The 26,005-nt window shown below is 40.0% G+C and overlaps 1 protein-coding gene across 4 annotated transcripts in view; it reads right to left on the minus strand.

Annotated features, from left to right (window-relative positions):
• The window catches only part of DENND4A (DENN domain containing 4A), a 104,124-nt gene that overhangs the window by 5,225 nt on the left and 72,894 nt on the right, over window positions 1-26,005 (minus strand). For 2 of the 4 annotated variants that reach the window (XM_038418604.2, XM_043493310.1), the window contains exons 19-31: window positions 21,370-21,489; window positions 17,818-17,982; window positions 13,757-14,832; window positions 12,053-12,269; window positions 9,626-9,720; window positions 7,629-7,804; window positions 7,385-7,531; window positions 6,595-6,805; window positions 6,060-6,314; window positions 2,226-2,343; window positions 2,057-2,083; window positions 1,298-1,460; window positions 237-301 (exon numbers count right to left, since the gene is read on the minus strand). In XM_038418604.2, coding sequence (XP_038274532.1) covers window positions 237-301; window positions 1,298-1,460; window positions 2,057-2,083; window positions 2,226-2,343; window positions 6,060-6,314; window positions 6,595-6,805; window positions 7,385-7,531; window positions 7,629-7,804; window positions 9,626-9,720; window positions 12,053-12,269; window positions 13,757-14,832; window positions 17,818-17,982; window positions 21,370-21,489 — 2,835 coding nt within the window. The remainder of the gene's footprint in view (window positions 1-236; window positions 302-1,297; window positions 1,461-2,056; window positions 2,084-2,225; window positions 2,344-6,059; window positions 6,315-6,594; window positions 6,806-7,384; window positions 7,532-7,628; window positions 7,805-9,625; window positions 9,721-12,052; window positions 12,270-13,756; window positions 14,833-17,817; window positions 17,983-21,369; window positions 21,490-26,005) is intronic. The other 2 variants (XM_038418607.2, XM_043493311.1) reach the window with 2 other exon arrangements.

Genomic DNA, 26,005 nt, shown 5'->3' on the forward strand with positions numbered 1-26,005 from the left:
ATGCCAATAGTATAGTTGTGACTATTTTCATGAAACAGCTGAAGAGTTCTTGTAACAGTACTTATTTTATATATTTATTTTTTAGAAGACACATACTAGGAAAGCATATTATCAGCAATTTTCACGAACATTGCGCACATTCAAATATACCAAAAGAGATTTTTTTCTTGAAAGCTGAAATAATGATTTGTATAAATGATTAATCTACATTTACCTAAATATAGTTTATAACTTACCTATATCAATGTTCTCTCTTCCTAGAGCAACAAGTGAAAGAAATAATATTTCTCTATAGAGGCTCCTAAAAATGTAAAAAAGTCATTACTTTTAATTCTGAAAGATGGTACCATTTGAAATCAATACTACAGATAATTCAAAATCAGGCCAAAACATAAGTAAACAAACAATACTTATTTTAACACATTGCTGAAAATCATTATTTGTTGAGCCCCTATACTGTGTTTGGTGCTCCAACATGGAAAATGACAAGGTCCCTTTACGTAGGAGTTTATAGGCTAAGGGCCTGAACCAACTCCCAATGAAGCCAGTGGAGTCTGGATCAGGCCCTAACTGGAACATGCACATATGGGACAGATACAAAATACAGTAGTGATAAAAGATATTAGCGATGGTAAAAAAAATTTTTTGTTACAAACTTCTTTCTGAAAAGTGATTTTTTTGAGAGAATTAAAGATTTTCCATGGAAACATTTTGATTCTCTAGATATGTCGACATTTTTTCTAAATAAAACAAAATCTCATTTCTTTTTCCCCTCTTCCTCTTCTCTCACTTTTTTACCTTTTCCCACTGGAAAAGTGAAGGAAAAAAGTTTAAAATGTGAAATTAAGTAACATTTTTCTCCCTTCTTGAGACTCCTAGTCCTATATACTTTACGAGGACAAAAAATGGGATGCAAGGAAATAAAAGAAAGTGAGGAAAAACCCACCCCAAAATGAAAATGAAAATAAAAATCAAAGTGAAACAAAAATTCTTGAATTTTGTCCAACCCCCCCGCCCAAAAAAACCCAACCGCCACTCCAAACAAAACAAAAAAAACAAAACCCAACCAACCAATAACTTCCTGGAAAATTTGGAATGAAATAAAAAAAAAAAGTATTTTTAAAATAAAGCTTTTGCAATAATTTTTAAAAAACACTGACCAGATTTAGTAGGTACTCTTGGGAGAACATTGCTGACTACCCTTGAAAGGTTGTAAACCTCTGAACATACTGTTCATACCTGCTATACCATGCTCATTGCAAAAGCTTGCTTCAATTTGATACATGAGTATTCCTACCTCTGTCTTTTAATCTGTGGCCATTTGTTCAATCGCTCTAAGATTTGACTCATTGGTCCATAGACATCATTCATCTTAATACTTTTCACCATGCTTCTCAAGAGCTCCTGGTTAAAGGAGTCATCATCTTTTTGCAATAAATGGACCACTGGATACTTTTGGGCTGCCAAAGAACAGAAACACCGTAAGAAGAAATATGCTTTTTGTACAGCAGTATGGTATGAGAAAACCAAAACCAATGGAAGGCTATAAAAATGTGAATACACCCAATACATTATCAAAAATAATAATAAAGAAACAAGCGTCAAGTCAGAACAGCATCAGGGTAAAGAAAGAGAACAGGAATATATGAGACAAGCACAAATAAACAGCCATAAATGGGCCTACTGACCATTTGCACGTCTCTTAGTAGCAATCAAGTACTTAGTAAAAAAATAAAAATTCTAAAATAAGAAAAAAGAGGCTAAATGGATGGATTTATTGAAATGTTTTGTACAAACTACTGTACAAGTTTTGTAAATCACCAAGCACAATCCTACTATTCCTCACTCTCTCTCTCAAAGAAAACACTGACAAGAAATGGTGGCCTACTTATACTGGAAAACAAAACTTGTTGAAGCAGTATGCTGGAAGCTGAAATCTACTTGTAAAACACACCCCCCCCCCAATATATATATAAATAAATAAATAAATAAATAAATAAACGAAACAAACAATCACAAAAAAGTTAGCAATAGCAGCAACAAACATAACACTCACTCTCAAACAAAAGAGTACGATTTTGACCTGCAAGACAAAAAGTGGTTTGATCAAAAAATCAGTTGTATATCTATATAGGACAACTAAAATGAAAAAAGATCTCTCTTCAAAATATGTTCTTTAGTTGCTGAAAATCAAAGCTACTTTGGTTTTTAAATAGACAACTTACTCTGTGCATTCCACAGAATATATAGGGGCTGTCCTGGATCCTGATGTAACTTCATATTGTCCCACAGCATCTGAATGAGAACATATTTACTATCCTCTGACATGCAGTTTCGTGGGATCTGAATTGGAAGATTAATACATAAGCCTTTGAATACAGAGATAGTGTATGACAGTTATAACAGCTGACTTTCACAGTTTAACTGATATACATCAGACCAGTAGGTCAGAGGATAACAGCTTTAAGGTGCCACCGGTACTCCTTTTCTTTTTGCGAATACAGACTAACACGGCTGCTACTCTGAAACCTGTGATTATGCAAGGCACTGAATTTAGCCGTATAGAGTGGAAATCTGTCGAAGTGGAAAAAACTCGCACAGATACAGACAGACATCATCTTCCTCTCCAAATGCAAACAGATGGACATCATACCGAAAGGACTGAAGGTAAAAAATCCATTACAATCTACATACCACACAGACTATGCTGACAGCTTGTGCCACACACTCTCAAAGAAACTGCGGAACCACCTGATCAACATCCTCTACAGCAAACAGGGAAAGATTAAGAATGAGCTCTCAAAACTGGATACTCTCATAAAGAACCAACCTTCCACACAAACTTCCTCGTGGCTGGACTTTACAAAAACTAGACAAGCCATTTACAAAACACACTTTGCTTCTCTACAAAAGAAAAAGGACACTAAGCTATCTAAACTACTATATGCCACAAGGGGCCACAACAATGGTTCCCGTAACCCACCCAGCAATATTGTTAATCTATCCAACTATACTCTTAGCCCAGCAGAAGAATCTGTCCTATCTCGGGGCCTCTCCTTTTGCCCCTCCACCCCCACGAACATGATACAGTTCTGTGGTGACCTAGAATCCTATTTTCGACGTCTCAGACTCAAGGAATATTTCCAACACACCTCTGACCAACATATTAACCCACAGAGACCTTCCTGCCAACACTACAAAAAGAAGGATTCTGGGTGGACTCCTCCTGAAGGTCGAAACAGCAGCCTGGATTTCTACATAGACTGCTTCCGCCGACGTGCACGAGCTGAAATTGTGGAAAAGCAGCATCGCTTACCCCATAACCTCAGCCATGCAGAACACAATGCCATCCACAGCCTCAGAAACAACTCTGACATCATAATCAAAAAGGCTGACAAAGGAGGTGCTGTCATCATGAATAGGTCGGAGTATGAACAAGAGGCTACTAGGCAGCTCTCCAACACCACTTTCTACAAGCCATTACCCTCTGATCCCACAGAGTTACCAAAAGAAACTACAGCATTTGCTCAAGAAACTCCCTGAAAAAGCACAAGAACAAATCCGCACAGACACACCCCTGGAGCCCCGACCTGGGGTATTCTATCTGCTACCCAAGATCCATAAACCTGGAAATCCTGGACGCCCCATCATCTCAGGCATTGGCACCCTGACAGCAGGATTGTCTGGCTATGTAGACTCCCTCCTCAGGCCCTTCGTTACCAGCACTCCCAGCTATCTTCGAGACACCACCGATTTCCTGAGGAAACTACAGTCCATTGGTGATCTTCCTAAAAACACCATCCTAGCCACTATGGATGTAGAAGCCTCTACACCAACATTCCACACAAAGATGGACTACGAGCCGTCAGGAACAGTATCCCCGATACTGTCACGGCTAACCTGGTGGCAGAACTTTGTGACTTTGTCCTGACCCATAACTATTTCACATTTGGTGACAATGTATACCTTCAAATCAGCGGCACTGCGATGGGTACCCGCATGGCCCCACAGTATGCCAACATTTTTATGGCTGACTTAGAACAACGCTTCCTCAGCTCTCGTCCCCTAATGCCCCTACTCTACTTGCGCTACATTGATGACATCTTCATCATCTGGACCCATGGAAAAGAAGCTCTTGAGGAATTCCACCATGATTTCAACAATTTCCATCCCACCATCAACCTCAGCCTGGACCAGTCCACACAAGAGATCCACTTCCTGGACACTACGGTGCTAATAAGCGATGGTCACATAAACACCACCCTATATCGGAAACCTACTGACCGCTATTCCTACCTACATGCCTCTAGCTTTCATCCAGATCATACCACTCGATCCATTGTCTACAGCCAAGCGCTACGATATAACCGCATTTGCTCCAACCCCTCAGACAGAGACAAACACCTACAAGATCTCTATCATGCATTCCTACAACTACAATACCCACCTGCTGAAGTGAAGAAACAGATTGACAGAGCCAGAAGAGTACCCAGAAGTCACCTACTACAGGACAGGCCCAACAAAGAAAACAACAGAACGCCACTAGCCATCACCTTCAGCCCCCAACTAAAACCTCTCCAACGCATCATCAAGGATCTACAACCTATCCTGAAGGACGAGCCATCACTCTCACAGATCTTGGGAGACAGACCAGTCCTTGCTTACAGACAGACCCCCAATCTGAAGCAAATACTCACCAGCAACCACACACCACACAACAGAACCACTAACCCAGGAACCTATCCTTGCAACAAAGCCCGTTGCCAACTCTGTCCACATATCTATTCAGGGAATACCATCATAGGGCCTAATCACATCAGCCACACTATCAGAGGCTCGTTCACCTGTGCATCTACCAATGTGATATATGCCATCATGTGCCAGCAATGCCCCTCTGCCATGTACATTGGCCAAACTAGACAGTCTCTACGTAAAAGAATGAATGGACATAAATCAGACGTCAAGAATTATAACATTCAAAAACCAGTTGGAGAACACTTCAATCTCTCTGGTCACTCGATCACAGATCTTAGAGTGGCTATCCTTCAACAAAAAAGCTTCAAAAACAGACTCCAACGAGAGACTGCTGAATTGGAATTAATTTGCAAACTGGATACAATTAACTTAGGCTTGAAGAGAGACTGGGAATGGATGAGTCATTACACAAAGTAAAACTATTTCCCCATGGTATTTCTCCCTCCCACCCCACCCCCCACTGTTCCTCTGATATTCTTGTTAACTGCTGGAATTAGCCTACCTTGCTTGTCACCATGAAAGGTTTTCCTCCTTTCCCCCCCCTGCTGCTGGTGATGGCTTATCTTAAGTGATCACTCTCCTTACAGTGTGTATGATAAACCCATTGTTTCATGTTCTCTGTGTGTGTGTGTATATAAATCTCTCCTCTGTTTTTTCCACCAAATGCATCCGATGAAGTGAGCTGTAGCTCACGAAAGCTTATGCTCTAATAAATTTGTTAGTCTCTAAGGTGCCACCGGTACTCCTTTTCTTTTTGCGAATACAGACTAACACGGCTGCTACTCTGAAGCTTTAACCTAAGCCACTGTAAACTGGGTTGTTCATAGCAAAACCACTATTTCCCATTATAGTCTGGATCCTGGTAATGATGAAAGCCCAGGGCTCTGCAACAAGGCCTAAAGGGTTTCTTCTCCTCCTCACCTTTCCACAAACACCTACACCCCCCCTATTCCATTCAGCTCCTTTTTTTCTGCCTTGAAATAATAAAAGTCAAAAAGTTTAGTTGTGAAGTCCCTTGTAGCTGGAATAGCACACTAAACTTAATTGAGGCTACCACCAGTAGTGTACTACACTCAGCACCGGCACCACTGGGTCTAAGTTCAAGAGTTAAAGTATGGAAATACACTGGGCCAATTAAAGTAAATGGAGCTATAACAATTTACACTAGCTGAGGATTGGGTCCAGTTAGTTGTAATGACTAGCACAAGAGCCATTTCTACATACGGACTGTAGAATCAGATTAATCACTGAAAGACAAACATTCAAGTCCTCATAATTCAATACTGCCCTATCTTTTTCCATACCTTTGAATTTTTATTACAGTGCTCAGAAGAAAGTATTAGTCCTGGTAAGTTACTGGGCAAGTCCAGACGCCTGAAATACCACACCAGATTCCAAAACACGATAGGATGATGGTCTACAAAATCTGCCACTGTTATCACACGATCCCCTTCATTTTCAAGCAAGCTTTCAAGCTCTTTCCATACCACTAGAGGACTTAGGTAAGGAACAGTGATGGGGTCAGGACTACATAAACGCCATTCCAGTCCCAAAGAATCCTATTGTACAAAAGGGAAGAAAATAAATCATATGAAATGTAGCTTTCTTTATAAAAAAAAAAATCAAAAAAAAAAATCTTGTGACTGTTAGTTGTTCCCTTCCAGGAATACTAAAGTCTACACACTGAAATTAATTTTAGTTCAAATTAAAATCATGAGATCTATTACTGCTTGTAACTTGGGAAAGTGATTTCAGCTGACATTAATACTATTCTGCATGCTGAAGTCTACTGCATATTTAAAACACTGTTGCTTAAATTATAAACAAACCACTACACACCATTGTGCCTTGCAAAGTGGTTGGCAGGCTGCCAGTGGGCACAATATGGCTGAGCTTCCGGCTTCCCTTCTCATCTTCTTCCAGTGGACCATAAGTACTGACACTTCTTGCTACAGAGTGACTTGGACATTCTGACCCAGCAATATTGTGTCTTCTTCCTGAAGGGATTTGGATACTTCTTGCACAAGAGTTGTCCTGTTGTTTAGATTTGCTGAAAAACATTGGTTACAAACAAGATCAGCTTTCACATTTTTCTTTTAGTCTTCATACATACTGGGTGTTAAATAGGCAAAGATGTAAAACAAAAACCTAACTGGCCACTGCTCATTGGCTGTCGACCCTCATTATGACTGAGCCCCAGGCCCAAAGTAGTACCTCAAATGCTGCCCAGCCAACCACACTGTCCACGTCACAGGGAAGAGAGACTCTCCTCGCAAAGAACAGAAACACCATAAGAAGAAATGTGCTTGTTGTACAGGAGCATGCTATGAGAAAACCATGATGGACATGGGTCCCAGTCAGGGACTACAGCCAATGTTGCAGCATTATGGATGTGACTTTCTGCTATAGGGAGGGAATGGAAACAGTTAACCCAGAAAACCTGCCAAATGTCCAACTCACACCGGGCAGCGAGGAACAGTAAGGAGGTCCTCATATTAAACAGACTTTTGTTCTATCTTTTCACATTTTAATCGCTTTGTAATGAAATTTATTTCCATTAGTTATGAACTTACACATGCCACCGAATTATTTCAGGTGAAGTATCAGTCAATAGAAAATGCACATTTACCATTTTGAATTAAAATCATCTTGAACAGGCATTACAGATGTAGCAAGACATGATGTGGGAGTAGAGATACAGGACTTTCCTGTCTGATTTGAAAAAGGTGATAGAAGCTGCATATTCTCTGTAGATGGACTGGACTTCAGAAAGTACCTATGAGGAAATGAAGTGTTAATGTGATGTAAGAAACTCTTAAAAATTAAAATTTGAGCATATAAAACCTCGAGTGAGAAATCATATAATAAATTACCTCCCAGGTCGCCGCAGATCTCGGATTTCAATATTCAAAAAAGGCAGGAATAGGTTGCCACAGAAAGGACATGTGCTATTGAGATTTGAATCATCTGCAGTCCATCCTGCCATGATTTCTTCATCATGAACCAGACAGTCACAAGTTCGACATCGCGAGCAGCTTGAGATGAGTACCTGTATATAGTACTTAAGTAAGAGGAGTTCTATAGGGGCTTCAGAACCTCTTTGCTCTTTGTTACAAAGAAAATGCATAGACAAGAACAGACTAAGGCCAAAATGTTCATGCTTAGGTGCCGAAAAGCTTAGTACCTAAATCTATATCTAGGTACCTAAAAATAACAATTGCCTAACTTTAAGCACTCAAGATTGAACTTTTTGGCCTCAATACATCAATATTAAGCTTCAATCCAAAGTACGTTAGTGTTGAGTCGATGCTTCCATGGACCCATCAGTGTCATAGGGTGAAACAGAAGTGAATGATGGAATGAATGATATATCTCAGAGAAATTAATTACCTACAAGAATGAGTTTGTGAAGACTCAGATCTATTGTAATGTAAACAGATTAAGGACTGAATTAATTTGCTCATGCAGTACACAAATACATTGTAGCTGAATTGGTTGGCTTCCCTTCTTACTGGTCTACCAGGATAGCTCAAATCTTACAAACACTGATGTATCTAGAATAATAATGTGGGCTTTGTTATCAGTTTGCTCAAGGGACATTGTAAGTTGTTTAGGCCAAAAATGTAGGATTTATTAACCAAACCAAAAACCCAAACACCCTAATAGTAGAAAAATTATTTTAATTAAACAACAAAATAAATAACTGCTTGAATTTAAACACTCCTCTGTAAAGATGGCTAGTACATGAGAACTAAAACCTAACTGAATACAGAAAAGTAATTACTGGTAGTCTATTTTCATTGTCCAAATTAAATAAAATGCAAGAAGTACATAAACAGCATTAGAGATAAAAATAAATCACATCTTAAATATTCTTTCAGTATCAATAAAGAGAAGTTACTTATCTCAAATAACTCCAGTTACTGTAAGGGAAATAACCATCTTCTTTGAGCATTTGTCCACAAAGATCGCATGGTAAGTGAATGACTAACAGTTACCTCTCAGAGAGGTGAGTGACAGGAGTCCTATCTAAAGAACAACTTTAGGACAGCCCTGCCAAATAGATCTAGAAGCTGCCACAATGGAGCAGTGTCTGGTAAACATATGAACTAAATTCCAAGTAGTCATCCTACAGATCTGAGAAATAAGGTCTCCCCTAGACAAGCTACAAATGTCAACTGAGCCCCAGTAAAGCATGCCCTAACTCAAGAGGGAGGAGGTGTGAATGAGTAGGAAATCTTAAGACACTAGGTGGCAACAAACTACCCTGGGCAGCGAGAAGGAACTGAGTGGTCCTTGGGGCTGCTTCGCCTTTCATGCCTCCCCCCCCCATAGGAAGTGCGAGGGTGTGAAGGATGCGTGTGCAGCCCCTACAGGCACCGCTGGCTAAAAGGCTCCAGACTCATGTGCATGGGGCATACACACCCATAGCAGGTTCTGTGTGGACAAAGACCCAAGGAAGAAATAAAATTAATCACACCATTACCATTTTTAAAAAAACAAAGTATATTTTTTAAATTGACAGAGTCGTTTAAGATGTGTTACTATTGCTTTTAGATGCCCAAATCCCATAGCAACTAATTTCCTCCGGATCCTTTGAAAATCCCAGCCTTATTCTAATTTAAGGGATTGCAAGAATAATCAAGACATTTTTAGAGCAGGATTTCAACCTCTTATTGAAAGCATTTACCTATTTCTACTATACGGAGTCTTTAACTTGGAGTTTTAACTGAGTTTAAAGTGGCATTTCATCTTTACTTGGAATAAGTTCTTTTGTCTTTATTTGGAATATGTCTAAGAAATACATGAAGAAAAGTTGTTTCTTTTCTATCCAAATTAAGATGCTATAGCAAGACACATCATACTATACCTCCATAGCATAGTTCTGAAACATACTGGTGCTGCTTGTGCTGCAAGAAGACATCAACTCTGATTTGTCAGGCAAGGGGAACTTTGAAAGGGAACCTATTAATTGATGATAAGCAAATAAAAAAAAAAAGAAGTATTTGTTACTACAGAATGTAAATTTACAGTAGAATCTACATTGGTCTTTGACCAAGTGACTTTACACAGTAAAGTACATTTAGGGAGCTACCACAGGTCAGTTTTTATGCTGGAGATGCCTTGGAACAGAGTGAGTTGCTAAGACAGAGCCTGAGGCTGCTGCCAACACAGGGATAACGGTGAGCTGCCAAGCATGGAAACCCAGTATATGTAGATTCTGTGAAAGGAACATGTTCATAGCTAGGAACAGGTTCTAGTGGTTCCTGCATGAATCAAAGCTAAGGAGGAATGAAAGATGCTGCTACGGAAGCAGCTAGACAGAACCACCATTACAGATGGGAAAAATGAAATACATTTTCATGGTGGTTAAAATCTCTCTCACACCAAACATCCTGATAACTCACTAAGTGATAACTTGACGATTACTAATGATAATTTACGTGTGTGCACCTGCACGTGCACATACAGGAAAGTGGTAGAGTGGGAAGAGGTTTAAATTGTTTTGGTCTAAATGCAGTTTCTTTCAATTCTTACTAAGAAAGCCCAGCACGGTCGCCCCTAATAGAACGCAAATAACCCTAAGAGTATGCTGTGCAGCTTTCAGGTCCTGCAGTCTCGGTATGCCTGTCATCCATCCACAGACTCTACTCAAACAAACAGTTACGGTGCTGAACTCTTTACCTCTTAAACAAGAAATTAATTCTTGCTATCAACCCATTTCCCTTCCATGCTCCAGTCCTCTCCTTGTCCCATATTCACACACCACCCCTCCAGAAACACTCCCCACTCCAGCAGCACAAATGAAATTCTGTCCCCTAGGTCCATTCCTGTGAGACCAGCAGCAGGGCTCCGTGAAAGATATTTGAAGTTCTCCTACTGTCTGCTGTCCAGAGAGAGACAGACATTTCTCATCAGAAGGGGTTAAATGAATGGAATTTGTTTTTTGCAGGAAAAAAAAATGGTGATACTAAGTGACTTGTTCAACAATCGAACAGTCTGTGGCACAGCCCCAAAGAGAACCCAGCACTCCTGACTCCCAGCCCCATACTTCCCTCACTAAACCAGGCCTCCTCTCACTCTGGTTGTAGTTAAAATGGGATTCTCTATCATGACATTTATGCAGAAATCTGTATGTTACACAAAAACCAAAACATTTAATCTCCTCTAAAGATTAGAGACACTTCAGTAAAATACCTGTCTTGTTCTCTACATGGAAACACAATGTTACTTTTATTAAGGATTTTTATTACTATTAAGAAGAAAAACAAAAAAGCCAGGAACAATAAAATGAGCTACCAAACAGCAAGCCTTGTTAAAGACATTTGCAGGTTATATAACCCTCTCTTAGCAGAAAAGTGCAGTTGTCTATTAGCCACTGAAGAAACTGGGGCCATACAAGATCAACTCCAGGAACAGTGAAGTGGAATATAAAGAGGTTCATGAGAATATCATCATCATCATCACCACCATTTGTACTCCCCAGTCATGGATCAGAACCCCATTGTACTAAGGGCTGTGTAAACACGGAACAAAAAGCTGGTCTCTTTCCCAAGGAGCTAGTAATAAGAACACACATGCAGTGTGGTAGTAGGTTTCAGAGTAGCAGCCGTGTTAGTCTGTATTCGCAAAAAGAAAAGGAGTACTTGTAGCACCTTAGAGACTAACCAATTTATTTGAGCATAAGCTTTCGTGAGCTACAGCTCACTTCATTGGACGCATTCAATGGAAAATACAGTGGGGAGATTTACACACACACACACACACACACACACACACACACACACACGGAGAACCCCCCCCCGCCTTTCCTCAGACATTCTTGTCAACTGCTAGAAATGGCCCACCCTGATTACCACTACTAAAGGTTTTCTTCCTCCCTTCGCCGCCGCCCCCCACCCCCGGTAATAGCTCATCTTAAGCAATCACTCTCCTTACAGTGTGTATGATAAAACCCATTGTTTCATGTTGTGTGTGTGTGTGTGTGTGTGTGTGTGTACACACACGTAAATCTCCCCACTGTATTTTCCACTGAATGCATCCGATGAAGTGAGCTGTAGCTCAGGAAAGCTTATGCTCAAATAAATTTGTTAGGCTCTAAGGTGCCACAAGTACTCCTTTTCTTTTTAGTGTGGTAGTAGTTTGCATAAATTTGCTTCCCCTCACGAAAAAGGCTAATCTATCTACTGTGATCCCAAATTATGAACTAAAATTATGAAAAGAGGCCACAGCTTTCAACACTACAGTTTTGAGCAAGGGATTGCAAATTTAATGAAAATATAAAAAAACCTCTTACCACAGTGATAGAATTGCTTGGATGAGCCATCATGAGAAGCTGAACTTTCTAGGCTTGTCCTACTTAGACCAATTCCCTTCATTACTGAGGTGTCATTGTTCTCTTGAGGAGACGAAGTACCTTCAAAGTCATTGCAGACATCTTCATCAGTTAGAGAGGTAGATTCTGAATCCAGAACTCCAAGAGATGAAACACTTGCTCGGTCTGAATTTTGATCCTACAAAGAAACAGTGATATTGTCATTTTCTATGCTCAGAAAATTAAAGGCAAATGGAAACATTTCTGAAAGATAAAAATATTATTTTTATTTTATTATGAGAAGTTGGACCCCAAGTATTTCTCCCTGATAGATAGTTCAGCTCAGATTTGTATTGAAAACCTGGAAATGACTAAAAGATCAGTCAGTCTTTATTCAGTATTTAGTAGATCTCTATGGGCTCCTTTTTAAAAAAATCCTTGGGTTAGATCCCCAACATCCACTGGGAGCCTGTCTACACTAGGATTTCCACTGTTTTTATGATTGATACAAGTTGAACCAGTGGCAGCATTGGTGGGAATTCAAACAAAACAATGCAGTCACAGCTTTAGATCAGCTAATTATTGAATATAAGATGACTTCCATTTTTCAAATTAACGCTGGAACAAATTTTCTTCAAATTGCATCTGTTCATTTTAAGACAGAAGTGTCTGTTAAACGGACATATACAAAAAAGATATTTGCTACATAAAAAATACTGCATCATTCAGACTATTTGAAAAAGCATTTTCCCAGTTGCACAGTATTTAAGATAGTTTACATAAAAAGTAAAGGGTCTAAATAGCTGTAATACTGTATATACATAAAACGTACATTTCAAAGTTAAGTTGCATTTATCTGAGAATTTCTTGGTGATGATGGACAAGCTTTCATTTACTTCTCTAAAGACCAAAGACTCGTTTCCTAGTATGAGTAACCACTATCCTGCTCCATAAAGACATTTGTTAAATAAAAGCTGCACTTATTCTAGTCTGGTACTGGAAAACACAACACATCTAGTTCCCAAATATAATTAGTAAAAGATTTACATGACAAAGGAAAGATATCTGTTGGGAGCCATAACCACCAAGATTTTTTCTGTGCATGTGCCAGCTAAGCTAACTGAAAATGTTCAAGAATCCCCTATTTTTCTTCACATTACATTCCCCCTCATATTCAAAGCAACCCCATTAAAGACACCATCCTTCTGATAGCTGAACAAATCAGATGCCCTTCCAAATCCATCAATATTGCTTCCTAATTGACAAGAGTTCTCCAATCTGCTCCCTCTCCAGGGCACAACATACTATCTTTATTGCATCCCCAGACACTTCTGGTACAGGGAGTGAGAAACTAGTACAGCTAATACTAGAATTACTTGTACACACACTGAATCTGTAGATCTGCTGTTGACTTTCTTGTCAAACTTTCTAGGACCTTCAATTGCTTTGAAAATGTCAATCACTGCATTTAATTGAATAATGGTCTGATCCAGTACGGTAAATCAGGTTCTAGCAAATCCCATTTCATCACTAATGGATTTTGTGCATATACTCTGCCCTGATGTATGTTAGCCAACTAGGCTTTTTCCACACACAAGGTTCAGTGTTTCAGCCTCTACAGAATTATGTCCTTTCTTCATAGGAATGTATCTTTTGAAAAATCTCAAAGTAATTGTGAAAGTTTACCTTTGAGGATGCAGCATACATAGTAAACTTTGAATACCACTTGCTAGCTTTCTCTGCAACCCCTTTCCCAGCAGAAAACATGCTGCTTTTCAGAACATCTAATGTAGGTGTTAATAGCGTATCTAAGTTGAACGAAGGTGGAGACACTAGAGTTAATGCACCAGCCATGTCCTGCGACTGTTCCCTTGCTGGACTGTTTGGAGTGTACGATGGAGAGGACCAAAGCCTGTCCCTTGGCCTTTCTTCATTTTTTATGTGATAACTTTTGGATTTGGTAAGACTCACTGGCCTGGGGGAGTATGGGGGAAGGCTGGATCTTCTGCATGGCTGGGTGACTGTTGGACTCTTTTTACTACCATTTTTGTCATCGTATATTTTTTGCAAGTCAATGCTTGGTGCACGGCTTGTTAAAGGGCTACTCATGTTGTTCATGTACATCACTATTTCTTCAGCTAAATCTCGCCTTGCAGACGGTGTTGAAACACTTTTGTCGTCATCGTCTTCATCATCTTCTTTCCGTTGCTCTGTCTCAGCAACCAGCATTGAGAGGGGATCAAATCCAGTTTCCACATCTGTTTTTTCAACTGGTTTTATTAGAAAGCTGCTATTACGCTGTAACCTCTTAGGCTTTACATTAGCTGTGTCAGGTTCAGCATCCAAGTCTTCTAAATCAAAGATAACAGGAGACTCTGTTTTAATTGCAAAACTGCCATAGAAAGGTACCTCTTCATCACTAGATTCCTTCTCCATACTTTCTCTCTTAGACCCTAGAGATGACTTCCTGATGTCAAGACTATTTGGCCTTATGCTCTTCTGGAATACATTAGATAGTATTTTTGCATCAGCTCCTAATTTTTCAACAATGTCTTCAGGGCTTGCATGCTGGTTAATTCTATTTATCATGAGCCCCATCAGGGCATCTCCACTCAGATTACGGTTCCTGCTTCCCCATGCCATCTGTTTTAGGTCAGGTTCCACAGCACTTTTATGTCTCTTTCTTAAGGTTTTACTTTGAATAACTCCTGCTTCATTGGTATCCTCAAAAGTGGATGTGAACAGCAACCCTGCTGGGCTTTCTGAAAAAACAGAAATGACTTACTTTACTTTTGTCAAATAACAAGAAATGAAAAAATGTCAAAATTAGCAAAAAAAATTAAATGTAAATCTGCTTCATCTTTCAAACTGGTAATGTATCAGCTTGTGGATACTAGGGCTGGGTTGGCTTGACTGCACAGAGAGAACAGGCACAGCCCTTAAAATGCACAGATATCCAGAGATATTCAGGGAAATCCTGCATATCACTGGATACACCCAATGTGATGGTCAGCTTCTTTGTGCCAATGCCTGGGCTTCCCCCACGTGGAAGTATGGCTCCTTCAGGTGTTGTACAGCCATTGCCTCCCTTCTAACAACAATCCCTGCCCTCTAAGTTAGGGGATATTGGGGAAGAAGGGGAGGGAAGCAAAATCATGGAGTGGCTAATATAGTACTTGATTATTAAAGAATTAAAGGAGGGTAATGTAATTAATGCAAAATCAACCTCGGTTTACGGAAACTAGATCCTGTCAAACAAATTCGTTATATTTTTGGATGAGAGTACCATTTTGGTTGATAAAGGAGTAGTGCTGATGTAATAGACTTAGACTTCTCTAAGGCTTTTGACTTGGTATAATACAACATTTTGATTAAAAAGCTAGAACAATATAAAATTGACAAGTACGCATTAAATGGATTAAAAACTGGCTAACTGATAGGTGTCAAAATGTCACTGTAAATGGGGAACTGTCATTGAGCAGGTGTGTCATCACTGGGGGCCTACGCTATTCAACACTTTTACCAATGACCTGGATGAAAACATAAAATCTTCACTGATAATTTTGCAGATGACAAAAAATAGGGGAATGGTAAATAATGAAGACAGGTCACTGATTCAGAGTGATCTTGACTGCTTGGTAAACTGCACAAGCAAACAATATGCTTTTTAATGCAGCTAAAATGTAAACGTAGATACGTCTGGGAACAAAGAATGTAGGCTGTACTTACTGGAAGGGGGACTCTATCCTGGCAAGTGGTGACTCTCAAAAAGATCTGAGGGTCGTGGTGGATAATCAGCTGAACATGAGCTCCCAGGGTGACCCTTTACCCAGAAGGCCTAATGTGATTCAGGGGTGCATTAAGAGGGGAAGTAGAGAGGTATTTTACTTCTATATTTGGCAACTGTCCGAATGCTGCGGGAATACTGGGTCCAGTTCTGGTGCCCACAGTTCAAGAAGAATGTTGATAAATTGGAGAAGGCTCAGAGAAGAGCCATGAGAATGATTAAAGGATTAGAAAATATGTCTCAGTGCAATTTACAGACCTCAATCTATTTAGCTTCACAAAGAGAAGGTTAAGGGCTTACAGTATCTACATGGGAAACAAATAGGCTCTTCAATCTGGCGGAGAAAATATATAACATGATCCAATGGCTCGAAGTTGAAACTTGGCAAATGCAGCCTGGAAAAAAGGCATGAATTTTTAAGGGTGAGAGTAATTAACCATTGGAACGATTTACTAAGGATTGTGGTAGAGTCTCCATTACTCACAATTTTAAAATCAAGACTGGATGTTTTTCTAAAAGATCTGCTCTAGGAATTTCTGGGGGGGGGGGGGGGGGGGGAGTTCTATGGCCTGTGTTATACAGGAGGTCAGACCAGATGATTACCATGGTCCCCACTTTTGGCCCTGGAATCTGTGGAGGGGAGAAAAGGGTAGCTCTCCCTCTGATTTTAGCAGGAGGAAGGAAAGGAGTTATGTTCTACAGAAGAACGCACATAACTTCCCCGGTACACTCTAACCCATGGATGTCAATACACCATAAAGGGGGTTGAAATCTGAACTGAAAGAGAGATGCCCATAAAATGATTTTTAGAAAAACAGCAGCATCTGTCATAGGGCCTCTAAGTCATAGCATCCAAGAGTATTCTGAAAGCAGCAGCAAGAAATTTCAGACACGTGAAATTAGGTTCCCATTTTACAGAAATGGTCATTCACTAAGAAGAGATTTGATAGCTGGGGTCAACAAACAGAACTGTTTTGAGGGCAAAAAACACAATATTTTTTAAAGTCATTAACTAGAGCCAAAGAAAGACGTCTGAATGTTAGAGCAGATTCCTTAGTTTTGTCACTACATTAAAATCCACAGACCTGAAAACATGACACATCACACTATTTCAACCACAGTTGACAGTGTTAGAATAATTAGATTTGACATTACCAAAGGGCATGTAAAAACAGTTGGAAGCTTCATTTAATTATACTGGTTAGACACCTCTACTCTGACCTGAAGGAATTTGATAGCTGCAGGAGGTCACGTGAGAGACAGAAGAAAATGCCATTTGTACATTTGGAGCACATGCAAAAACATGAACAGAAAAGAAAAGAAAATTCTGGAAATCCAAACACAATATTCACAAAGTTGTCTCCTTGACACAAGCACTTACAGACGATAGACCCAATCTAATTCCTACTGACATTACTAAAAAGAGTTTCATTTACTTCATCTGCCTTTGGATAAGCCCCTATTTTTTTCTTTTTAAATAAAAAAGTGGTGGCGGCTACAGAGTTGCTACAATGATTCAAGACAAGAATTCAGGTACAACCCCTGCACTTTTACTTTTCAGACTAATGAAGAATTCATTGTCATGATGGTAACATAGGTGATGTGTAGATGAAACAAAGACCCTCGTGGTTCAAGCCCAAAGCAGTATTATCATGACCTTGGAGAGCAGTATACAATTATGTACAAGTCAGTTGCTATAATAGCAGCCAGCAACTTTGGTGGGGGGGGGGGGGGGGAAGAGGAAACAAAAACTAAAGCCAGCGCAAACAAACATAAAAAGCTGGCCCAGAGAAAAGAGAATTGTTTAAGCTCCAGTACTTTTCTCCCCATCACCATATTGGTGTACATAAAAACTAAAACCTAGCAGAGACGCAGCTCCATGACAAATAATGCAAGTTATGCTCTGATTAAAAAACCCCAATTGCCGTTAAATAAAGATGAAGTATAACCATTAACTCACCAGTGCTGACTTCCCCAGCTGTACTGTCAGCATTATCAATGGTACCATTGAGTCGTACTATGTTAGAAGTGGCTTTTGCTACTTGAATTGAAGTGCTACTTGAATTTTGATAATTTAGCTTGGAAAGACAGTCACCACTCCCTTTTGCACTCTCTGTTTCAGACACTGTGTGCATAAAAGAATACATGCAAAATTTCATTAAGACTGAGGTAACTCTTAGAACAAGTTTCAAATTCCCATGATCTATAGGTTATCTATAGGCAATTATTTTTTACAGAATTAGTTAAGTAACTGAATGACAGCATGTGGTGATACTGACCAATTATACCAAAAGTAAGCTGAGATGTCCCATGGCAATATTAGCAAACATTACTGCACCAAAGAATGGCTAACTGAATTGTTAAATGATACATTTCTAGAAAAGCTCAGTGGAGAAAACACCATCCAAATATAATTTGTAATCTTCAAGATTCCAAAATGCAATGACATTATAATGCTACTAGGAGAAACTCTATGCCTTGTGTTATGCAGGAGGTCAGACTAGATGATCAGAATAGTTCCTTTTGTCCTTAAGATCAATTAATATGAAACAAGACTTTCTAGTGACCAACTACAGTCTCTCTTTTTTTAAATATAACTTTATAAAATTTTCTAAATGAGAGTTGCTGTTGTTTTTTAAAAAGAACAACAAACATTTCAAACAGTAGATCTCACAACAGCAATAAAATTTTAATGTCAGATTTATTGAACTCACAAGCACACATTTTAATGCTGCAGTATTACACATTTCATCTCATTTGGAACTAGTTACATATATTATTAATTATGTGCTTAAGTATATGCTTAATTTAAACTAACTCATATCTTTGTTTCAAGGAAAACAAATACAAAAGAGGTTCCAATATATCCTCACTCAGCAAAAACTGGAAAAAACCTATTAATTTGGGGCAGCTGATAATTCAGTGAACATTTCCACTAAAAGCAGTAGTTAACAATATATTTGTCCAAAATATATTTAGTTGTAAGAGCATTAGTGCCTGATTTTCAGAATTGCTGACCACCTACAACCCAAATTTAAGTCAAAGGGAGCTACAGAGGTTTAAATCACCACTAAAAGGGCATGTCTACACCATAAATTAAGATGCAACTGTGGTGTAGGCAGGCATACCCACACTAACTTTAATCTAGCTAATAAGGGTGATAATAGTAGTGAAAATGCAGTGGCACTGGCTTCAGCAAAGGCTAGCCAGTCATGTACAAGCCCACCTGGGACCCAGGGTACTTACTCTGATAGCTAGACTATCAGTATTCTCATTTTCACTTATCAGGAGAAACAAAATTATTTTGATATATTCATCAGCAAAAATTGAAATGTCTTGTTACTTAATTAGCTCTGAAACTTGAGTTACAAATTCTTGGAAATTTTCCAGGTGCAGACCATTTAAGTCTTGAGCAAAACTGCAAGTTTTTACTTTTATTCATTTTTGCGTTAGGTAACATAAAACTGATTTGTCCACAAGGGATTTTAAAATAACGTAAATTCAAAAGACTAGCAAATTAACCACTTTAAGAAGCTAAAAGATTTTGATGTTTCTGTGCTAGTGCACATTTGCTCCACTGAACATTTCAGCTCAGTTTGTTTGATAATAAAAAGGGTGACAAAAAAACACCAATTATCTCTTTTCCATACCCCTCCACACACACAGTCAGAGAAACCAGGTTTTGTGTGATGGAATAAATGGTGTTTGGAGAAGGTAAAATGGAATTAATCCATTCACTCCAAAGAGAGGCTTAGGAGCCAGAATACAGGCTGCTGCCCTTTCATATCTTTGTGCCACTGGATCTGCCTCAATGCAGATCCAGCTACTTCCAATGTCCCTCAAGAGGTAACTAATGCCAGATCTATGCTAGAAAGTTAGGTCGACCCAGCTACATCACTCAGACAGGCCTATGAAAAATCCATACCCCTGAGCAATATAGTTAAGCCAACCTAACGCCTGGTGTAGAAACTGCTAGGTTGACAGAAGAATTCTTCCGTCAACCTAGTTACATCCTCTCAGGGCGGTGGACTAACTACAGTGATGAGAACCTCTCCCATCACTGTAGTGAGTGTCTCCACTGAAGTGCTATAAGCAGTGTAGCTGTGCCATACAGCATTTCCACTCAACTCAAAGCCTAACCAAATATGTACTGCTGCAGTACTTACAAGCACAGAATCTATATTTGTTTTAGAACTGATTTTTCAAAAAAGACATATCAGAATTAAATGCACAGAGCAGACAACTGCACATCTAACCAGGAGCTCAAGTGCACATGCAATCAACTGACCATTTTCAACAGGTGGCACTTACAAGTATTTCCGCAAAGCTAGTGGTGATATGTTTCTAAAACTAATGTAAGTGATGAACTTCAGGTGACCCATCTTAACTGTGCATTTTCAGAGCTGGCATTTCTGTTTTGTTTTTTCTGAAATTCAATCTTAACTCAGAATTTCCTGGATGTCCAATGCTTTGGCTTAAAAATATAACACTCCTCATTTTTTTCTTTAAATAACTGATACCTTTCCTTTAACTTAATTTCAGGTTAAATGTTTTTTATTTTAAAAAACATAACTAATTGCTCTATAACAAGAGCTCTTGCTTTATTTGGACCTTCACTTCCCCAGATGCTGTGAATGATCAGCAGAAGAGAGTCCCTGACTTCACCACTTGAGTGCTTTCTAGGAAATATAAGATGGCAATGAGAAAGCATCTTGTGATGGGGGATTTCAGAAATCCCCTCCTTGGAATCCTTTCCAAGTCTGGAGGACATATACATATGAGAACATACTACTCCTTTTTTATATGTGGATAAGCAGGGGGTCTCTAGAGCTTGCAAACTGGATAGGTACTCCTGCAGAGATTATAAAGTATGCATGGACTCCTGCAAAGAATGCAAGTTCTACTCTTTACAAGCCCTCTGGCAAGCTCTGCAAGAAATCCCGTGGACCTTATTTCTGGCTTGACATTGTCTGCTTAGGAATCATGTAGCCTTTACTTATGAGCTATTTAAACAGCACAGGGCACTGCTGGAAGCATGTTGCAGACCAGTATGCATTGTCCAAACAAGTACAAGAGGACATGTGATGTACAGAACATACACTGAATGTGCTATTAATAAAATAATAATTCACTATAAAATTAGTCAAAGGTACTCAGTAGGGACAACATATTAAACTAAGCCCAGAGCCTGTAGGCCTAGCCAAGTTATGACATTATTAAATAATTAGAAAACATGCAAGAAGTGAGATCACCTTGGTATCTGGGGCCCCCATCTCTCTAAACCCTTTATCCAATTTGCGTGAACACTGCCGTGCAAGTTCTACCCTGGCATATAAAATGGTAGGCCAATTCCTTTAGGTTTGATGAAAGTATGCAGATGGAGAGGAACAGCAAAACTGTTCTTACTACAGAAGGGACTAATAGGCTCCCCACAATGCATCCCCCTAATGGATATCAAAGCATCACCATTTATACACAATGAACTGGACATCAATATTTATAAGATACGTACAAGAACTGGAATCACTCTCTCTCTTGTCCTCTTTTTGTTTGTTTATATCTTGAACAGACGTTTCCCCTTGCCTAAATTCTTCTTTAAATAACAAGTTACTGCCAAGATCTGAAAGTCCCCCTGTTGTAACAGGAGAATTGACAGGATAAAGAAAATTAACTCTATATTTCCATACAATGAAATACTGTGTAGAAAAACAAATGAAATATCAATAATAATATAATAATTTCTTTTATAGGTAAATTCCACCTAAAAATATTGAACACTTTACCACATAAAAATTGCCATAGAATGTCAGGACAAGTATAGATTAATTTAATACAACACTGGTGCCACCAAATGTACCTAAAAATTCAAATTATGTCAATGAAGTTCAAAATAAGCCAGCCAAAAGCTAACCAAAACTTAACATTCTATTTCAGTTCACTTGCTTAGAAGACCAGGTGTTAGGTTTTGTGCTCAACCAATCCAAATGTCACTCTCTTAAAAAGTTAAAGAGGTGTCTATACATTATTCCACTGTACAGTAAAAAGTTACCTACCTTTCGTAACTGTTGTTCTTGGAGATGTGTTGCTCATGTCCATTCCATTATAGGTGTGCGCACGCCCACGTCAGCAGTTGTCAGAGACTTTTGCCTTAGCGGTATCCATAGGGATGGCCGTGACACCTCCTGGAGTGCTGTACTCATACGTCGGTATATCAGGATCCACCGTCCCTGCACCCTCTCAGTTCCTTCTTGCCAACAACTCCAAGAGAGGGGTAGGAGGGTGGGTAATGAAATGGATATGGGCAACACATCTCTAAGATGTCATGAAAGGTAGGTAACCATTTTTTCTTCTTCGAGTTCTTGTTCATGTTGATTCCATTGTCGGTGACTCACAAGCAGAATCCTCAGAAGTGGGCTAGGAGTTCACAGCTTTGCAGGCAACTGCACATCTAACCAGGAGCTCTGCAGATTGGAGCACTGCTCTGCCGAAGCCAGCGTCATCTCAAGCTTGCTAAGTCAACGTGAAGCGAACATGTGGACAGACAACCAGGTCGTAACCCGACAAATTTCCTGGATTGGTACCTGAGTGAGGAAGGCTGCCAAGGAAGGTTGCGCCCTAGTTGAGTGAGCCAGCACGACCACTGGCAGGGGTATCTTTGCCAGCTCGTAGCAGTAACGGATGCAGGCTGCGGTCCAGGATGAGAGGCTCTGGGCTGACACTGCGCAAACTTTCATCCTGTCAGCAACAGCCATGAACAACTGCATTGACTTACAGAACAGCTTTGTTCTATCAGTGTAGAAGGCCAGAGCCCACCTGACTTCCAGAGTATGCAGCCTGGCCTTTCTGGGCCCCAGGGCGTTTAGAGGGTCCAGGTTGTGTAGGTAAGAGGGAAGAAGAGGGGCGATGCCGACTGAAGCTACTGTCCCTTCTTACAGAACCTTGGCAGGGCTACCAAGGTCTTGGTGGCGGGGACGGCCGGAAGGGCTTCCGAGCAGGCTGTGCCATATGTATGCCAACAAACGAAGGGTGGCCTTCATATCCTTCATCCCATTCAGCCTGGCATCCATCTGCTTGGAGAAGAGACCAACCCCATCGAAAGGGAGGTCTTGGATTGAAGTCTGCATCTCCCGCGAGAGGTCTGCTACGCCTCATTACCACTGCCAATGCAAATACCCGAGCCACAGAGTTTGCCACATCCCAAGCCATTTGTAGGGCGCACTGGGCTGCTGCTGTGCCTTCCTCAACTAGGGTGCTGAATTCCTAGGCAAACCCCTGTGGGAGGGACTCCTGGAACTTGGAGGGTATCCGACAAATTAAAGTTGTAACTTCCCAGGAGAGCTTGGTGGTTTGCCACCCAGAATTGTAGGCTGGTGGTCGAATAAATCTCTTTCTCCCAAAGAGATCCAGCCTTTTGGCCTCTTTATTCTTAGGAGTCGAGAAGGTATGGAGCCGTTTGTCCTTTTCGTTGGAGACGACCAATGAGCCTGAGAGCGGGTGGGAGTATAAATACTTGAACCCTTTAGCTGGCTCAGAGTCTAATATCCCACTCTTTCTGAGTTCATAGATTCATAGATACTAAGGTCAGAAGGGACCATTCTGATCATCTAGTCCGACCTCCTGCACAGCGCAGGCCACAGAATCTCACCCACCCACTCCTATGAAAAACCTCACCCATGTCTGAGCTATTGAAGTCCTTAAATCATGGTTCAAAGACTTCAAGGAGCAGAGAAGCCTCCCTCCAGTCAACCATGCCCCATGCTACAGAGGAAGGCGAAAAACCTCCAGGGCCTCTCCAATCTGCCCTGGAGGAAAATTCCTTCCCGACCCCAGATATGGCAATCAGCTAAACCCTGAGCATATGGGCAAGATTCACCAGCCAGATACCCAGGAAAGACTTTTCTATAGTAACTCAGATCCCATCCATCTAATATCCCATCTCAGGGGAGTTGGCCTATTTACCCTGAATATTTAAAGATCAATTACTTACCAAAATCCCATTATCCCATCATACCATCTCTTCCATAAACTTATCAAGTAGAATCTTAAAACCAGATAGATCTTTTGCCCCCACTGCTTCCCTTGGAAGGTTATTCCAAAACTTCACTCCTCTGATGGTTAGAAATCTTTGTCTGATTTCAAGTCTAAACTTCCTGGTGGCCAGTTTATACCCATTTGTTCTTGTGTCCACATTGGTGCTGAGCTTAAATAATTCCTTTCCCTCTCCTGTATTTATCCCTCTGATATATTTATAGAGAGCAATCATATCTCCCCTCAACCTTCTTTTAGTTAGGCTAAACAAGCCAAGCTCCTTGAGTCTCCTTTCATAAGACAAGTTTTCCGTTCCTCGGATCATCCTAGTAGCCCTTCTCTGTACCTGCTCCAGTTTGAATTCATCCTTTTTAAACATGGGAGACCAGAACTGCACACAGTATTCTAGGTGAGGTCTCACCAGTGCCTTGTATAACGGTACTAAAACCGGCTGAAAGTGCTTACAAATACGGCACTTCTCCTTGACGTACAATTCGCCCAGCACTTGAGACAGCTGCTGTGGGGCTCGCTAACAGGAATAGGCCTGCTACAGTCTGTGCAAGGTTTGAACCCGGGGGACCGGGGCATGCCCCTCCTGGGGCAAAGTCCCACTAGGGACTCTATCAACTAACTACAACTATCCGACTAGAATAAACAATTAAAACCTTAAGGCTGAAGAGCTCTTTCTGAGGCAAGAACAACCGCTAACCACTTGCAAAGAAAGGGAGAGAGGTGCTCCGACTAACCACCAGGGGTGGTAAGAAGGAACTGAGAGGGCGCAGGGACGGCAGTGCCTGATATACCGCACCATGAGTGCGGCACTCCAGGGGGCGCCATGGCTGTCCCAATGGATACCACTAAGGCTGAAGTCTCCGATGACTGTGCACATGGGCGCGCGCACACCTACAATGGAATCGACATGAGCAAGCACTGGAAGAAGATTTTTTTTTAAAAAAAGACGAAACATGTAAAAGTCTCCTGGTTTTGTTTTTAAATAGAATATGCACTTTTAAAATAATGCAGAATGAATTGAGATTTTCTTTACATGAAAAGTCTTTAGTCAGCAATACCCAGTAAAATCACATGAAAACCCATATAGTTGGCAATTCTTGATAGGCATCACTGACCTGAGGATGACTAGTATAGCTCTGGCTGAATGAGTTAAAAAAACAACAAACAAGGGATAACATTTCAACACAGTTCTTCTACCCCCCAGAAAGCTTGTCTTTTACCAATGGTAGTTGGCCCAATAAAAGATATTGCCTCACCCACTTTGTCTCTCTTACTTATGGAAAGCGATGCCATATACTAAACATAATAAGATACCATTAAAATCTAGTTATTAAAAATAAATCTTAATTTCAATGTGTGCCTTCATCCATAATTCTTTCATTATAATAATCAGTCCCATAAATGTCAAGGTCATATGTCAAACGAAACGAATGTGATAGTTTCAGTAGCATAGAGACCCTGCAAATACTGGTCCAAGACAGAGAGTGGGGCCCATGACATATTTAAAATGAGGAGTCTCATGGACCATCAGGGCTTAAATCAAATGCATCACTCCCTAGGGTTAGAAGCTCTGTGACAGACTTTTCAAAGCAATGGTCCTGGACCAGTGACTAATTAAAAAAAAAAAACCAACAACAACTGATTCCTGGAAACATTATCCAAGTGCTATGGTTTTCTAACATAACATGCTTAGTTGCAGAGATGTTGTCTTTTTTACTTAAGAGTTGTAGGCAGTAACTAATAATTTGTGAATTTTGAAGAGTTAAGGTACAGAATTGTAAAATGTAACTGCTTTAATGACTCTTCAATACTTAGTTAAAACAACACATTTTACATTTAATTTAATCCAAACACTCGGACTGGATGTAACAGTGTAATTCACCTCTAATAGGTAATGTATAAAGTTAAAAGCAAAATAATAGTTAATAAGACACCATGTCAGATGAAATAAAGTACAAAGAAAGAATGCATTAGCATAACCTTATATATAATATCTATTATGCACACATAAATCTAGACCAGTTATCAGCATCGATACTTTGACTAAATGAATATTGAAGTGCATCTGTTCCACAATGTTTGTCACTAAAACTAACTATGCTTCCATG

Source organism: Dermochelys coriacea, chromosome 10 (genome assembly GCF_009764565.3).
Source record: "Dermochelys coriacea isolate rDerCor1 chromosome 10, rDerCor1.pri.v4, whole genome shotgun sequence".
Taxonomy (NCBI): domain Eukaryota; kingdom Metazoa; phylum Chordata; order Testudines; family Dermochelyidae; genus Dermochelys; species Dermochelys coriacea.